This window comes from Rana temporaria, chromosome 5, assembly GCF_905171775.1.
Source record: "Rana temporaria chromosome 5, aRanTem1.1, whole genome shotgun sequence".
NCBI lineage: Eukaryota > Metazoa > Chordata > Amphibia > Anura > Ranidae > Rana > Rana temporaria.
The window spans coordinates 376,319,815-376,338,475 of NC_053493.1; the positions used below are offsets into that span (position 1 = coordinate 376,319,815).

General features: G+C 44.9%; 1 protein-coding gene across 1 annotated transcript in view; it reads right to left on the bottom strand.

Annotated features, from left to right (window-relative positions):
• Positions 1 to 18,661, bottom strand: part of NUDCD1 (NudC domain containing 1) — a 221,423-nt gene that overhangs the window by 74,448 nt on the left and 128,314 nt on the right. Inside the window, exon 6 of the mRNA XM_040354855.1 lies at positions 14,145 to 14,352. Coding sequence (XP_040210789.1) covers positions 14,145 to 14,352 — 208 coding nt within the window. The remainder of the gene's footprint in view (positions 1 to 14,144; positions 14,353 to 18,661) is intronic.

The window sequence follows — 18,661 nt, forward strand, 5'->3', positions numbered from 1 at the left end:
CTCCACCATGTTTTACAGATGACGTTGTGTGCTTTGGATCATGAGCTTTTCCAAGCCCTCTCCACACTTTTTTCTTCCCGTCATTCTGGTACAGATTAATCTTGGTTTCATCCATTTAAAGAATGCTTTTCCAGAACTGGTCTGGCTTTAGATGTTTTTTGCCAAAATCCAATTTGGCTTTTCTATTCTTCAGGCTTACGAATGGTTTGCACTTTGTGGTGAGCTCTCTGTATTTTCTCTCGTGAAGTCTTCTCTTGATTGCAGACTTTGACAATGATATACCCACCTCCTGGAGAGTGTCCTTCACTTGTCTGGATGTTGTTAACCATAGAAGATCCTGCGATCATCCACCACCATTGTCTTCCGTGGACATCTAGGCATTTTGATGTTGCTGAGCTCACCAGTGTTTTTTTCTTTCCTCAGAATATACCAACCTGTTGATTTGGCAACTCCTAATGTTGCTGTGATCTCTCCGATTGATTTGTTTTGTTTTTGAAGACTTACAATGGCTTATTTCACTTGCATGGACAGCTCCTTTGAACGCATGATGTAGCAATAGATTCCAAATACCACACTTAGAATCAACTCCAGACCTTTTACCTGCTTAAAAGGAGTATTTTTTTTTTTTTATATTCATACTTACCTAGGTGGATGCAGCATCAGACCGATGCTGCAGCTGTCCCCTGGCGTCTCTGCACTGAGAACCCGAGCCACCAAACACTGGCTCGGTTCTCACTCCTCCCTGAGTGGAGAGATGCTGCCTGTCAGTCAGCATCTCTCCTGCTCTGATCCTCCACGCTCATTGGAGCACTGAGCTGTGGCTAGCTGAGACTGCCATCAGTCAAGGCAGCTGGCGGATCCAGACTTGGGAAGTCAGGCTGACGCGCTGCCTCGGTTGATAGCAGCGATATCAGCGGAGAGCGGACTTCAGACCGCTCTCCGCTGAAAACGTGTCACAGGAGTGGAAAACAAATTGCACTCCTGTGACCCAGAGAAGAAGCCCAGCCTAAAAAGCTCAGGCTGAATTTCTCTTTTAATCAATGAAGAAACAACAAGTAGCTGTAGCCCACACCTGGCCACAAAACATCTTTTGATACAGATGTCCAATTACTTTCGGTCCCTTGAAATGGGTGGGGGGGGTGGCTATTCCTGTAATTCCTAAACTCTTCCTTTGATTTTGATGTACATTCCCTCAAATTAAACCTGAGAGTGTGCACTTTCAGCCCATATCAATTATAGAACTATAGAGGGCTTTTTTTCAGCTGGAACTTGGTGGAACTCAGTTCCACCACCTCTGGCTCTGGCCCTCTGCTGACCACTATCACTTGTAAACACAAAAGTCAGACTCACGATAGCCCAGGGCAAATTCCCCCTTTTGCCCTGCCCTAAATATGGCCCTGGCTCACCCCCGAACCCTGCACTCTGGGTGTACCCCCCACACTGACACTGCAATCTGTATATAATGCCCCTTAAGATCCTCCCACTGTTAGGGCTCTTTCACACGTCCGTTCCGTTCGTCCGTTTTTTGGACGTCCGTTAACGGACCGCAATGCTTCCCTATGGGTTAACGTCCGTTAGCGGATGAGCATCCGCTAACGTCCGTTAGCATCCGTCTGCGGTAAGTTCCATTTTTTTGGACGGAAGAAAACCCTATTTTTCTTCCGTCAAAAAAACGGAAAGGACGAAAAACGGATGATCCGTTTACCATCTGATCCGCTAACGCCGTGTGCGGCGTTTGGTATGAATCCTGAGGGGGAAGTCCCCGCCGGATTTTAAATAAAAATCCGGCATGGGTTCCCCCCCTCGGGAGCATACCGGGCCCTTAGGTCTGGTATGGGTTGCAAGGAGACCCCCCCCTACGCCGAAAAAACGGCGTGGGGGGTCCCCCTACAATCCATACCAGACCCGTATCCAAAGCACGCTACCCGCCCGGCCAGGAAAGGAGTGGGGACGAGCGAGCGCCCCCCCCCCCCCCTCCTGAGCCGTACCGGGCTGCATGCCCTCAACATGGGGGGGGTTGGGTGCTCTGGGGCAGGGGGGCGCACTGTGGCCCCCCCACCCCAGAGCACCCTGTCCCCATGTTGATGAGGACAGGGCCCCTTTCCGACAACCCTGGCCGTTGGTTGTCGGGGTATGCGGGCGGGAGGCTTATCGGAATCTGGGAGCCCCCTTTAATAAGGGGGCCCCCAGATACCAGCCCCCCACCCTAAGTGAATGGATATGGGGTACATCGTACCCCTACCCATTCACCTGGAGGCAAAAAGTTAAAGTTAATAAACACGACACAAGGGTTTTTAAAATTTATTAGTCGGCTCCGGAGGCCCCCCGTCTTCTTTATTAGCTCTTTCACCAGGGGGGGGGGCTTCTTTGACGTCTTCTGGTGGGGGCCGCTCTTCTTCGCCGCCGTCTGGTTCTCTTCCACTGCCGGGGGGGGTCGCTTTTATAAAAGCGCCCCCCCCCCGGCGGGTTTCCTCCGACGTCTTCGGCGGGGGGTGGTGTGCTTCTTCTTCCGCTATCCGGGGGTCTTCTCCGCTCTCCGGGGGTCTTCTTCTATGTTTGCCGCTCTCCGCTGTTGACTCGGCGCACCCCGGTTCTTCCTCCCGCTGTCCGGTGCCTTCTCCTTCAGCGCTGAACGTCTTCTTCTTCCGTGCTGTGACGTCGTCTTCTTCTTCTTCTCTTCTCCCGATGTTGACACGTCGCCTCTTCTCGCTGCAATGACGGGTGCGCGGCTTGCATCTTACTTATATAGGCCTCACAGTCCCATCATGCTCCGGTACCTACCCACCACCACCCCCGCCGAAGACGTCGGAGGAAAGCCGCCGGGGGGGGCGCTTTTATAAAAGCGACCCCCCCCCGGCGGTGGAAGAGAACCAGACGGCGGCGAAGAAGAGCGGCCCCCACCCGAAGACGTCAAAGAAGAAGCCCCCCCCTGGTGAAAGAGCTAATAAAGAAGACAGGGGGGGCCTCCGGAGCAGACTAATAAATTATTTTAAAAACCCTTGTGTCGTGTTTATTAACTTTTTGCCTCCAGGTGAATGGGTAGGGGTACGATGTACCCCATATCCATTCACTTAGGGTGGGGGGCTGGTATCTGGGGGCCCCCTTATTAAAGGGGACTCCCAGATTACGATAAGCCTCCCGCCCGCATACCCCGACAACCAACGGCCAGGGTTGTCGGGAAGGGGCCCTGTCCTCATCAACATGGGGACAGGGTGCTCTGGGGTGGGGGGGCCACAGTGCGCCCCCCTGCCCCAGAGCACCCAATCCCCCCCATGTTGAGGGCATGCAGCCCGGTACGGCTCAGGAGGGGGGGCGCTCGCTCGTCCCCACTCCTTTTCTGGCCGGCCGGGTAGCGTGCTTTGGATACGGGTCTGGTATGGATTGTAGGGGGACCCCCCACGCCGTTTTTTCGGCGTAGGGGGGTCTCCTTACAACCCATACCAGACCCGTATCCAAAGCACGCTACCCGGCCGGCCAGGAAAGGAGTGGGGACGAGCGAGCGCCCCCCCCCTCCTGAGCCGTACCGGGCTGCATGCCCTCAACATGGGGGGGGTTGGGTGCTCTGGGGCAGGGGGGCGCACTGTGGCCCGGTATGCTCCTGAGGGGGGAACCCATGCCGTATTTTTATTTAAAATCCGGCGGGGACTTTCCCCTCAGGATTCATACCAAACGCCGCACACGTGTAGAATTGGCGGGAATCCAAGTCGGATCTCCCGTCGCTTCTATGACGTGCTTGCTGGAATGTGCTTTTACTATTCCAGCGAGTGCGAGATGTCTGCACCCTGTCGCCGAGAATCAGCGCGATGCCGTTGTGCTAAAAACACATTCTCGGCGGCAGGCACTGTATGTAAAAAGCCCCCCCAAAAAAAAAAACGGATGAAAAAGCGGATGGAAAAACGGATCAACTGATGAAAAAAAAACGGATCTAAAAAACTGAACTGACGTGTGAAAGAGCCCTTAGTGACATTTGACCACACTATTAACCCACTATGTGATGAGGTTTGGAGGGTGTGTGTGTGTAAGGGGGTTTTGGGGGGAGGGGGGGTCACGGTTGAGTTCCTGCACCTATTTTCTGAGAAAAAAGCCCTGGAAATATAGCTTGAAAAGGTTTTGGTAAATACCTGAAAAAACACAAAAATTGTGTCTGTGTCCAAATATATATGGTCCTAACTGTAGATTTTGGAATATTCTCACATCTAAAAAAAGAGATGCAATTGTGCAGTAATTACCAAAAACTCTGGGAAGGCTATTTACACAGAATCTCTCTTTTAATAGCAGTACTGTCACAGTTTATTATATATTTACTGAACCAAAAAATTTAGAAACATGCAATAAGGGTAGAAAAAAAAAAGACCAGAATATTTCTATTTGATCCACTCGATTGTTTACCAAGGTGAATGTGTTTGTTTTTTAACCGAAAATGGAAAATCCCTTTAAATGTCATATATAGACTCAGCAGCCTGCACTATGAGAAGACCGCTGTCTTATATGCTGTCAAAAATCCCAGATCTTCAAAATACAGTTCTTTCAGAAGCTTTCTGTGTATAAGAAATCTTCTGAATACTTTAGTATTCAAGAAAAGCTTAAACTTGGCCATCAATCAGCACAAACCGCTTCCACTTGCTTTCCTTACCTCTCTGCCAACTGCCAGAGTCTCCTGCAAATTGCCTGTGTAAAAGGTGGCATGCATGGAGAGCAGAGAACAGGACCTCGCAAAATAAAAGCAGCAGTAAGAGGCAATTATCACAGCTGGGTTGGCATTAAGCTTCTACAATGCTCATTCCAGCTTGAATGTATTAAAAAAAAAAAAAAAAAAAAAAAAGGATCAGATTTTTCACACGGTTAAAAAGGAGAACTAGTGTGCCTAATATTTTATTTTAGTGTTTTTTTACTCTTAGCATGTTTACTCTTAGACAAAAAAAAAATATGTACCCATAACTGGGCAGTTTAAAGGAAACCATTTACAGTAGAGTTTATGCATCTGAATATTTAAAGCGTTAACACCACTTTTGTTGAGGAAAAAAAAAAACACATTACCCTCTGGGTGATCCATGTACATTGCAAGTATTTTAACAAACGTTGTTGTAGATTCCCACCTTTTGTTATTCTGAAGCAATACACATTTTTTTCCTCTGTGCCGAGTGAGTCTAACGGGAGTGGTTTCATAATTATCAATCAGCTGCTGCACCTGCAGGGCTCCAACGAGAAAATTGCAGGGTCTGCATCCCTTTAGGTGTTATTTCCTACTGGTAGTATCTCAGCAAAAATTACATTTTTATTGCATGGGATGCCAGAAATTGTACCTTAGTTCAGACTTGTGGGAAAATAAGTCAGCCAATCACACAAGAAGGAAATTATGTTGGGGGGTGCGGGGCATTCTGTTGTTCCAGGTAGCCATATTGCATTGCACTTTACAAAAAATTACAGAGCTGCAGATTGAAAAGGAAAGGTCATTTTTAATAACATTCAATTACAATATGACATGTGTCACAATTGTATATGCTATATTCTTTTTTTTATTTGCTGAATTTGACCTGCTTCAAGAAGATTTTCCATTCACATGGGAATGCAAAGCCAGCCTGAAGTGAATACAAAGTCCAACAACACAGGCCCTTCTATTGTCTGACACCTTAGTGGGAATGCCAAGAGGTCACTTGAAGTTTGACAACTGTGTGATGAAAGCTGCTTTTCTGTGACCCCCCTGGGTTTCCAAAAAATAGAATAAAAAATTATACTTAAGTGGATGCAGCATCGATTTGATGCTGCATCTGTACCCAGTTGCCTCTACACTGAGAACTGAGTGACCAGACACTGCTGATCGATCAGTTCTCCCCACCGCGCTGAGCAGAATCTGTCAGTCACCAGTTCTTAGCTCTGCCCCTCCGGTGTTTACTGGAGTGCCAGGCTGTGCGGGAGCAGCTGGCTCAGTCTCCCAGTGGCACGCTAAGAGGCTAAGCCAGCTGCCAATCCAGGCTTCTGGGTGAATCCTGGGATCAATCCAGCACCTGGACTGGCTGAGTGCTGTCAGCGGACTTTAGCCTGCTGTTGGCTAATAACAGGTCAAAAGGCGTGCAGGACAAACTGCACCCCTGTGACCGATAGAAGAAGTAGGGACAAAAAAGCTTTGGCCCTACTTCTCCTTCAAGTCTATCCATTAACACCACTACGTTCCGACTAGTATGCAGCCAAAGTGTCACAAATGGTTATTTTGTTTAAATGGACTGCAATTAGGCAGATGCAACGGTTATCGCTGAATATTTGAGGTCATAAAAAAATGCTTTTTTAAGGTAATGTACAGATACTTGGGCTGATATCCTGGATTAATTGACCAATATACAAGCTTTACAGAAGCTTAAGGCTCCAGGTGCAACCTTCATGCTGCTGCAGTAAACCAGAGAAATAGTGTAAGTCCGCTATACACAGTGCAAATTTCTTTACTGCAACCACGGACTGCAGGAAAAACATTTGCACGATGCCCCCATCAGCACAGACAGTGCTGACTGGGGTATCGCCCCCAATTTTTATTCCCTAGGGTCTCTGCTAAAAAAACATATGTTTTATATATATATTTTTTTATGTCTACTTTCTACTCTATTTTTTTCAGGTGGCATCACTTCCACACACATGAATAGGTACAACCCCCCCACCCGACAACCTCTGCCATGTGCACTGCACTCTGCTGCCCCTCCAGTGCTCCCAGAACACCATGGCTGGTGTTAGTGGGTACAGCAGATGGAGACCAGTGAATGTCCCTCAGGTGAATGAACCGTAAGCGACAACCACTCTGCTTCTTTCTTGGGACATCTCGTCCGCATCTTGACCGGCGTCTTCTTCCATCGCCACAGGTAAACTAATGTTTTGGGGTTCTGAATAATTTTACTTGTAGGAGCAAAGTGTTAGAATTGGCTAGGGCTGGAAGTGGTTACAGTGTAAAGTCAGACGTTTTTTTCCTTAAAGTGATTGGCTCTTTATATATATATATATATATATATATATATATATATATATATATATATATATATATATATATATATATATATATATATATATACATATACATATACATACATACATACATGCACACTTCCTCTGTGCAGTTGGTTTTGCACAGAGCAGCCTGGATCCTCCTCTTCTCGGGTCCCTCTTCGCCGCTGCTCTTAGCCCCTCCCTCCTTTGAGTGCCCCTCATCCAGCAGCTTGCTACAGGGGGAATCCAAGCTGAGTCAGAGCTCCTATCCGACACAGAGCCCCGACCTGGCCCTGTCCACTCTTCCCTGATTGGCTGACTTTGATTGACAGCCGTGGGAGCCAATAGCGTCACTGCTCTGTTTCAGCCAATCAGGAGGAGTTAACATTACTGGAAAGAAAAGGGACTCGGGTAATTAGGGAGTCCTGGGGGGGGGGGGGGGGCCTTAAGATGAAAAACCTTCTGCCTTTACAACTTCTTTAATGCATTCTATGCATTAAGATAAAAAGCCTTCTGTGTGCAGCAGCTGACCTCGCCCCCCCCCTAATACTTACCTGAGCCCCATCTCCGGCCATCTCTCCCTTCTGATTGGCTGAGACACAGCAGCAGCGCTATTGGCTCCCGCTGCTGTCAAAGTCAGTTGGCCAGTCAGGAGAAAAAGGTTGCATCTAGAGCTCCATGTTTGAAAGGACACATGTAACTGTGACTCGGATCGGGTGCCCCCAGAGCAAGTGGCCTGCTTTGGGGGCACTCAACAGGAGAGAGGGGCCTGGAGACCCAAAGATGGGCCAGAGAAGAAGAGGATCTAGGCTGCTCTGTGCAAAACCATTATACAGAGCAGGTAAATATAACATATTTTTATAGAAAAAAATATAAAAATAACAAAACACTTTAACAAAAGAAAAAGCAAGAGTAAGAGAAAGAAAAAAGGTACATTTACAAATCTGCTTGACTTTGCTAGCAAGGCAAAGGCAATGTTATAGGTAAACTAATTATTATTTAGAAATAATCTTGTATATAAAAAAAAAAACACACACATTAAAGTCGTTTTTTTCTATTATTTTAAAGTGTATCCTAGGGGGAAAAAAGCTGACAGGACTTCACAAAGGTCTGTCACAATATGGTAAAGCTGAGAGACTGCAGTAGATGGACACATAGTACTTACAGCCCTATATTTCAGTAATAACACAGCAGAATCCACACCCACTGTTTCCTGGGCTTAGAGGCTCTGTAATTTCCCTCCTTGGTCCATAGAGGGTAATTTTTTTTCCCCCTGTGATTACCAAACATACAAGCTGCAGGTAGAGAAAGCTCCAATACAATGAACTGATTATATAACCCATGCAGTTATTGCTCCAACATACTATTTATTCTGCTGCACTACCATAGACAAAAAGCCAGTAAAGTCAAAATTTGAAAACTTGTGCTGTGGCTTTCTTCTGTTTTAGGGATATTTAGACAGAAATCACAGTTATTTAGAATGCATATAGAACATACTTAAAATCAGCATTTTCCCTTCAAATATATGGTTCTATGAAGTAGTAAAAAAAAACAAAAAAATAAAAAACCATCTGGCTCAATTTAATATCCAATATTTCTTTCTGCTCACATCTACAATACAGCCGCCCCCTCCACCTGCTGCACCACAGCCCAAGATGCACAGTAAAAAAACAACAACCATTCTGCACACACCATTTGATCTTCAGCAGAGCTGACAAAGTGAAACCGCTTCAATACAGGGCATTTTCACCCCCTTCCTGCCCAGTCCAATTTTTCGTTTTCAGCGCAGTCGCACTTTGAATGACAATTACGCGGTCATGCAACACTGTACTCAAATAGAGCTTTTATTTGGTGGTATTTGATCACCTCTGCGGTTTTAATTTTTTGCGCTATAAACAAAAGACATGCAACACTTTTGAAATCAATCGAACAAGGAGTTAAATATGTTCCCTGGGAGTGATTCTAACTATAGGGGGAGGGGACTCACAAGGGGAGGAGACCGATCCATTTTCCTCTGTACTGGGAACACACTTCAGTCTCCTCTCCTCTGACAGGACCGTGGATCTGTGTGTTTACATACACAAACCCATGGTCCTGCTGTGGTCATGGGTGCCCGGCGGACATCGTGGCCACCGGGCACGCGTACCGAGTCCCGAGCGATGCAAGGGGCGCGCACGCCCCCTAGCCGTCCGGGAAGCCCAGGACGTCATATGACGTCCACCTGGAGTGAGGGAGAGTTCCTGCCGACGTAATTTTACAACTCAGTAAGGAAGAGGTTAAATTGTTATTAAACCCAAAAACAAACATTATTTTGCAGCTTACATACAGCTTTAAATAATCATACAATTCCCAAAAATGAATCATTTTTTTTGTATGCAACCATTCAAATATTATTTTATACAAGCATGGCTGTTAGTAAAAGCATGTTTTGTTACAGGGTTACAGTATAAAGCAAATAGTATAAATCATTAAAGCCACTCCTTTTGTATTTTAATGCTATAATTCAGGGCTAAAAATGTCAAGTCTTGAGCTACTAACCAGGCCTTAGGGGTTATTTGGCACCAGTTGCCCGACCCGACCACTATCCTGCCCCGCCCCTACACATGACCTCATAAATATCTCCTGAAATGACACGGTTAAATGTTTTATGCAGAATTAAGTTACAAAAATAAACAACTTTATCAGGGCCCATTAGTGCAGCTTTTCAGTGCCCCTGAATGCAGCCCATCAGTGCAGCTTATCAATGCAGCCCTATTAATGCAGCCTCGCCAGTGTCCATTAATGCAGCCTCGCCACTGCCCATAAGCTCAGTCTCATCAGACAGGGAAATTTGGTTGGTTGACAGACAGGCTGGTCAGTAAATTGAGCAAGGAATTTCTCTGGTTTTGTTTCACCTCCCCCAGTACACCTCTACCTCCAACACGTCCCCCAGCCCTCCAATGCACCCCTTCTCCCCCTAGCACACCTCTACCTCCAATTCCTCTTTCCAGTATATCTCTGCCTCCCCCCAACACACCTGTGCATTTAACGACTCCCCAATCCATCATACCTATACCTCCAATAATCACCCCCCTCCCCATCATACTTATGCCTCCAATTTCACTCCCTCCCACCTAATCCATTATACCTATGCCTCCAATTCGACACCATCCCCCCAATTAATTATACAGTATGATAGGTTGGGGGGTCCTCCAAGCACATCTTGTTCAATCCCCCATTATACCAGTGCCTTCAGCACATGTGCTGCTTCCAATCACAGCACACTGTCATAGTTACCATTCTCCTACTGCAGCCACAAGGGGTCAAGCATCGGTGCACACTGAGGGCAGACGGAGAGCGTTCGAGCCCTCCCACTTAGGACTGCCTTGCAGAGACATGCACCACCACACTGCTTAGATGTGTGGCAGGAGGGAGGTGAAGAGGAGTGGTCCCAGGCGGCTGAAAGACTCCTATTGAAAGCCCATGATGTGAGCCCGAGCAGGGCAGGGTTGTGCGGCAAGAAGGAGGTGGAGAGGGATGGTCCCAGATGGCTATTTAACTTCTACTGAAATGGCCATGCTGTGAGACTGTGCACTGCGTGGGACGGGTTCACTGGCTATACATTCCTAGGACAGCACAGCCCTGTCCACGTTCGCAATCCTAATTTTTCCACTTGCCAAATGCGAGCAGGCGAGTGGAAATTTTGAGGGCTGCTCTAATTTACATAATGAGTACCCAGCCTTATTATATGCAAGTTTCTTTACCAGTGAGCCTATAAGGTCATTGAAATAACAGGATTTTTGCCTTGCAGTAGTACATTGGAGTACATTAAGCCATTAAGGGACACTCATGATTAAGCAATTTAAGTACATTGGGAAAGCCTAGTATAACCTCTCCCAATCCAACAATGCCTCGGTTTTTCAGCAAGCAATAGTACGAACGGATCAAAAGAACAGAGTGGAGGGACCAGTGTCCCTTAATGTGCTTCAGGAATAGGATTTATCTGTAAGTGGAAAATCAAAATTTTCCTAATTGTACATTAAGGAACACATGATAAAGTAATTCAGGCACCATGGGACATCGAAAAAGCAGTCGGCAAGACCGCAAACAAAAAGCTAAAAAGGGCAAGGAGAACCAACAGGTCAAAAGATGGGGGTCAACAGAGCCTCATGAAAAACCTCACCTCTGAAGCCAAGACCTGAACGTACACCATGTAAATCCTAATAAATGTGTGAATATGCTAGATGGCAGTCTTGCATATCAGATGCCTAATGCTCCAAAAAAACAAACAAGAAGCACTAACTGATCTGGGGGCATGTTTGTAATGGGAAAAAGATATACCCTTGTCCTTAAGACCATAGGCATGAATGAGGAGCTGCCAAATCTACACGGAATGTGAAGCAGGTTTCCCTGTACAGGGACCTTAAGGAACAGCTTGTACCATATTCAGACAATAGAGAGAAAGTTCCATAGGAGGTTTCAGAGTAGGACAGAGAAAAGATAGAACAATGTCCTGGCTAAGGATCCTCTGCACCTGCCTTGGAGTCTTCTTTACCTTCTTCAAGGTGGTACTCTTTGTTCTTTGAATTATGAGCTGGAAAGACTTTACTGTCAGTGTGAGAAAAAATAATCTTATAGGGGTACGCACAGACCAACTGCTAGAGCAAGAAAGGTTAACCACTTCCAGACCGCTGTACGTCTTTATACGGCCTAACTTTAAAGATACATATCTCGGTAACGGCAGCAGCTGCTGCCACAACCGAGGTATCTATCTTTACTGTCAGCGGTTCTGGTAACGATAACGGCGGTCTCCGCGGCGGATTCGCCGTTATCGATGGCGGGAGAGGGGCCCCCCCTCCCGCCGCTCTCCCGCGCCCTCCGCCGCTTACCGGAGCCGTCGGTAGCGGCGGAGGAGATCGCGACCGTTCGGGAGCTAAGCGGGGACGAGACTGAAGGAAAAATCTCCTTCGCCCGTCCCCATAGCTCGGCTGGGCGGAAGTGACGTCAAAACGTCAGTCCCGCCCAACCTCTTAAAGAAACATTTTTTTTTTTTGTCATTTGAAAAAATGACATTTTCCAATTTTTTTTTTTTTTTTTGCATTTTAGTCTAAATATAAGATCTGAGGTCTTTTTGACCCCAGATCTCATATTTAAGAGGACCTGTCATGCTTTTTTCTATTACAAGGGATGTTTACATTCCTTGTAATAGGAATAAAAGTGATCATTTTTTTTTTTTTTCCCCAGTGTAAAAAATAAAATAAATAAGAAAAAAAAAAAAAAATTTTTTAAAGCGCCCCGTCCCGACGAGCTCGTGCGCAGAAGCGAACGCATACGTGAGTAGCGCCCGCATATGAAAACGGTGTTCAAACGACACAAGTGAGGTATCGCCGCGATCGTTAGAGCGAGAGCAATAATTAAAGCCCTAGGCCTACTCTGTAACTAAAAAAATGCAACCTATAGAATTTTTTAAACGTCGCCTATCGAGATTAAGGGTAAAAGTTTGACGCCATGCCACGAGCGGGCGCAATTTGTAAGCGTGACATGTTGGGTACCATTTTACTCGGCGTAACATTATCTTTCACAATATATAAAAAAATTGGGCCAAATTTATTGCGGTCTTATTTTTTAATTCAAAAAAGTGATTTTTTTCCAAAAAAAGTGCGCTTGTAGGACCGCTGCGCAAATATGGTGTGACAAAAAGTATTGCAATGATCGCCATTTTATTCTCTAGGGTATTAGAAAAAAATAAATATATAATGTTTGTGGGTTTTAAGTAATTTTCTAGCAAAAAAAACTGTTTTAGTCTTGTAAACACCAAATTTGAAAAACACCCAAAGTAGAGAAGTGGTTAAAATAGACTGTGTGTGATCAGGTCACTGGGAGGCAGTTGTAGTGGAGGGGACAAACCCTTGACCTTGCAGTGAGCCAACAGCAAATTTCTCAGGCAGAGCGCGAAAGAGTAAAAGTGTGTGCACACAGAAACAGAATGTGTTGCAGCCCCAGTGCGGGTAGGAAACCCAGCCAGTGTGTTGCAATCCTGTGATGCGGGTGTAACACGTGAAAAAAATGCTGCAGCGGCCTTTATAGGAAGTCTGTGTCACAATAAATATGTCGCGGCTCACATTTAAATAACAACCTCAAAGGATTTAGTAGGAGGTATTAATACACGCCAGCGATATAGACAAGGGCAAAGCCCCAGTATTTGCTACCATAATGGACTGGATGGTGCCCTGTGCAGACACAAGTTCTGAAAGACGACCATGTAGGTCAATAGTTATATGCATACAGGGCAGCCATCAGACATTTTTGGGCCCTTTACACAGCTTTAAGCCTGGGCCCCCCTGAGCCTGACCACCAACATTCCCCTGGTCTTGCCCACAGGCCATCTTACCGAATCCACACATTGCCCACCTCAGCTGTGCGCACTCAGCCTCCCCCCACACAATCCTGAATATATGCCAGCCCGCCTCACACCTGTATATTTAGGTCAGCCCCCCACCTGTATATATATGCCAGCCTCCCTCACACCTGTATATGTGTCAGCCCCACCCTCCACCCGGCAGGTCCCTTACTGCATGCATATACCATAAAATCTTTGTCCCTCCAGCAGACTCAAATGGGTCTTCAGGAGCAGTATTCCTCCAGGTGGGTAAACTACAGCCTTGGACCTGTAACGCACGCTGTGGTCGAATCACACATTGCAGGTGCCCACATTTTGGGAAAAAAACAGCATAGGAAGTAAAGTAAGCCAAAATCAAAACAACAAAAATCACACATACCCTTGGCTGAGTAAAACAAATTGTACCTGATTGATTACCACTTTGCGTTTTTGTAAAAAAAAATAATAAAAAAAAAAAATGAACAAATGAAGTGAATGACTAGATTACAAAAAAAAAAAAAAAAAAAAAAACACAATCAACCTTTTGTGCTTTACTGTATAGTCTGTCCATAAATATTTGTGGAAAGGGTACAATTCAATTTGAACCCCCCCAAATAAAGAAAAATCAGATTTGATCATTATTATGAAATATAAAAACACCTGAGAGGACCAAAGATCTGTATACTGGGTGGGGGTGAAGGTGCATCGAATGACCTATTACATATAACTCAACCTAATGAAATAAAAAAAAAAATTTATGAGCTATATTGCATCTGAAGACGTCTGCAATACATCATAAGTGCAATATCATCTACTTTACCGTCTTTCATCTTTTAGAACCCAAGTGCTGCTTTCATGATCAATAACGGAGTACAGTGGTCCTTTCAGGAACGGCTTCTGCTCCTTTAATGAGACAGTTATGTGAGAGGGAGCAAAGTGGATCTTGATGTCATCATTGGTTGTGCCATCGGGTAGAGCGATAGTAAGGGTCACATTATCTTCCGTTTGCTGCCAAACATATAGGTGATCTATAAAACAATTCAAAGACAGGAGGACACATTAAAAAGATACTAACTTTAACCCATAATTCCCTCCTAAAAAGGAAATATATTGTCTTTTCAAGGGTTTATTAAAAATATGTATAATGAAGATCAGCTCTATATAAAGAGATGCTATTACTGTTTGTTATATATGTATAATGTTGTTTCTATGTATAGTTTTTATTTATGCATGCAAGTACATGCATCATTGACTATTACAAACTCCGGCCCGGATTTCCATTCTAAATAATTAATTCCATCATTCTGATTCTCCCCCCACTTCATCCTAAAAGAACTGACTTTTTTGTTTACTCTTTATTTGGTTCTATAGTCTGACCCATCCCTGTTTAAAATCATGTTTAGGAAAGAATGACACCACCATGCTCGTGCAGTGTCAGGTATACCTGGGGGCAGTAGGGGCATAGAGATGTAGCTGAGAGGGGAGAATGTATCACCAGAGGCCAGATGAACCTGGAGGGGACAGCTGGCCCCTGATATAGGAGAGGAAGATGGCAGTGCAGGACGTGGTGTGCAGCAGTGGAAGGGTGGATCCTTAAAAAACAATGCTGGATTCACTGGGCTGGTATGTTCCTTGAACACAACCCATTATGAAAAGGTAAAAGCAGATGAAGCAAAGGGGGTGAGAAGTTCCCTTTTAAGGCATCCTGCTTCCGCTGTGCTTAACCCATAATTTTGTTTTATAATGGGCTGTGACCGCTTACACAGCCACCCACAGAGCTGTCAATTTCCATGCTTCTCCTCGGCCACAAGTGAAGTGTGTAGAGAGCGGCTTCACAGGAAAAGAGAGCGCGAGAGCGGGCCAGAGCCTGGGAAAGGAAGAGTCCACGCAGGGAGCTGTAAAAGACTGCTGGTAGCCACCTAGAACTATGGGGGGGGGAGGGTTGTCACTATGACAAGTCACCACAAGTACCATGCTGGTAGTTAGAGGTGACAGTTTGATAACCAGAGTTTGCCGCTGTGTTGGAGTGGGAGTGTGCTGATGCAGTTGTTTGGAAGCTTCTACCATCTGGGGCTGGGGTCACACTTATGCGAATTGGAACTGCAAATTTGCATGACAGGAGACTGTGACCGGCTCTCAGTGGAGCCGATTCATGCATTTCCGGGGCAGCTGGGAAGCGGATTGCACAGGGGCCCTGTGCTCCTTTGGCTTTGTTTCAGGTCCAAATTCAGGCAAAAATTCTGACCCGATTCATCCATAAAATGGAGAACAGGGAAGCACCGGACCCCTGCTGTGAGTCACATCTGACTTTAGTGTGAACCCAGCTTGAGGGTCCCAGTGAGATGGAGGAAAAGAGCATTACTAGAGTCCAAAGTTGCCACCAATACTATGGGTTCTGTACTGTCTTTGTTACATTTGTTATAAGTTGTGATTGTTTTTTGCTATCGACGTTTACATTTATATATATTTTTTTTGTTGCTTTGGGTGTTAGGCACTAAATACATTTTCTTTCTACAGCGTTGGAGTGTCAGAGGGTGTGGCATTGCCAGAAGGGCCCGATGCTACAGTATGTGGAATCAGGGATCCCATACATCACTTGCTCTGCAGATAAGAGTTACATTGTATTTTGCAACATGCTACAGTGTCCTTTTCACAGTTCTAGACCAGAGGTTTCCAAAATGCGGCACTTATCAGACCCTTATGCCCCGTACACACGATCCGAAAATCGTACGAAAAATGCCGCTTTCGAAACGAGCGTACGATAAAATCAGATCATTAGTACAGAGCTTCCGAGAGCCGATCAGGACAGTTCATCCGATTTTATTCCATCGGACATGCACGCAATTTTTTTTCATACGATGCCAGATCGTACGATTTTCGTCTAATCGGTACAGCTGTCGTTCGAAAATGCAATACAAATGCATTACAACACATGACATCACTTCCGACTTTTTATTCGGCCGTACGAGAATTTGTGACTTTAGTAAACTCAGATTCGACACAATGTTTCCCACAAACACCAAGGATAGGGCACAATTTCCCTCACTGATACCATCAATGGGGCATTATTCCTCCCACTAAAACTAATGATGGGGCATGGTTTACATTCACTGATGTTGGGGCATTTTTTCTACTCCCACCGTCTACAGTCCAGCCCCCTAAAGCCTGAAGGGCAGTAAACTGGTCCTTTGTTTGGAAAGTTTGGAGACCCCCGTTCTAGGCTGTTCTCAGTTGAACTGTATTTTCTCATGTTGATCAGCAAGTGCAGCTTGCTTTGAGGTGTTCCAGGTTGTGTTTCATAGATTTCAAAAGTGTTTCATACTCAATCAGTTATTCAGAGTTAAACGATTGAAGGAGTAGGATTTTTATTTTATTTTTAACATAAGAGATCTTGCATGACTCCGTTACATATAACAAAAAGTAGTTCCTAGCAAATATTCCTAAGTGGGACTTTTGTTCCACTTTAGCCGTATTGAGAAATTCAAATACAATATTAAGAATTCCACCTACAATAGCTTAAATAATACAATTCAACAAAAACATGCAACCACTGGGTTTAAGACTGTGTTGAGTGGCTATTCCGGGACAGTCACCACTGCAAAATGCCTTGTGTCCAACCTGACTGGTTCACAACACTGTGTTATGGTGGTATGCACTGAAAATAGTAAATCAATACATTTTATTGGGATTTTATGTGATAGATCAACAGAAAGTGGCACATAATTGTGAAGTGAAAAAAAAAATGATAGAAGGTTTTCAATTGTTCTTACAAATAAATATGAAAAGTGTGACGTGCATTTGTATCCAGCCACCCACTCCGATACCCCCAACTAAAATCTAGTGGAATCAATTACCTTTAGAAGTCACCTAATTAGTAAATAGAGTCCACCTGTGTGAAATGTAATCTCAGTACAAATACAGCTGTTCTGTGAAGACCTCAGAGGTTTGTTAGAGAACCTTAGTTAACAAACAGCATCATGACGCCCAAGGAACACACCAGACGGGTCAGGGATAAAGTTGTAGAGAAGTTTAAAGAAGGGTTGGGTTATAGAAATATATCCCAAACTTTGAACATCTCATGGAGCACGGTTTAATCCAGCATCCAAAAATGGAAAGAGTATGGCACAACTGCAAACCTACCAAGACATGTCGGCCCACCTAAACAGACAGGCCTGGCAAGGAGAGGATTAATCAGAGAACTAGCCAAGAGGTCCATGGTAACTCCGGAGGAGCTGCAGAGATCCACAGCTGAGGTGGGAGAATCTGTTCACAGGACAACTATTAGTGCACTCCACAAATCTGACCCTTATAGAAGAGTGGCAAGAAGAAAGCCATTGTTGAAAGAAAGCCATAAGAAGTCCCGTTTGCAGTTTGTGAAAAGCCATGTGGGGGACACAGCAAACATGTGGAAGAAAATTCTCTGGTCAGATGAGACCAAAATTTTACTTTTTGGTCTAAAAGCAAAATGCTATATGGGATGGAAAACTAACACTTCACATCAACCGTGAAACATGGTGGTGGCAGCATCATGTTGTGGGGATGCTTTTCCTCAGCAGGGACAGGGAAGCTGGTCGGAGTTGATAGAAAGATGGATGGAGCCAAATATAGGGCGATCTTAGGAGAAAACCTTTTAGAGTCTGCAAAAGACTTGAGACTGGGGTGGAGGTTCACCTACCAGCAGGACGAGGACCCTAAACATACAGCCAGAGCTAAAAATAGAAAAGTTTACAACAAAGCATATTCATGTATTAGAATGTGCCAGTTAAAGTCCAGACTTAATACAAATTAAGAATCTGTGGCAAGACTTGAAAATTGCTGTTCACAGATGTTTCTCCATCCAATTTGACAGAGATTGAGCTATTTTGCAAAGAAGAATGGGCAAGAATGTCACTCTAGATGTGCAAAGCTGGTAGAGACATCCCCAAATAGACTTGCAGATGTAATTGCAGTGAAAGGTGGTTCTACAAAGTATTGACTTGGCGTGTATTTGTATTGGCTGAATACAATTCAAGCCACGCAATTGAAAACTATTTATCATTTTCGTTCCACTTCACAATTATGTGCCACTTTGTGTTGGTCTAGCTGCAGCACATACAGTATAATCCCAATAAAATACATTTATGTTTTTGGTTGCAACAAGACAAAATGTGGAAAATTTCAAGGGGTGTGAATACTTTTTCAAGGCACTGTACTGTATGTACGATTCTTAAAAAAAAAAAAAAAACACACACACAATCAATTTGGGCTGCAGACTTTTTTTTCAGTTCACAGAGTGAAGAATGGTTGAACTATCTGTCCCATGATTCCATGATTGCTGTCACTGTGAGTGAGGGTGAA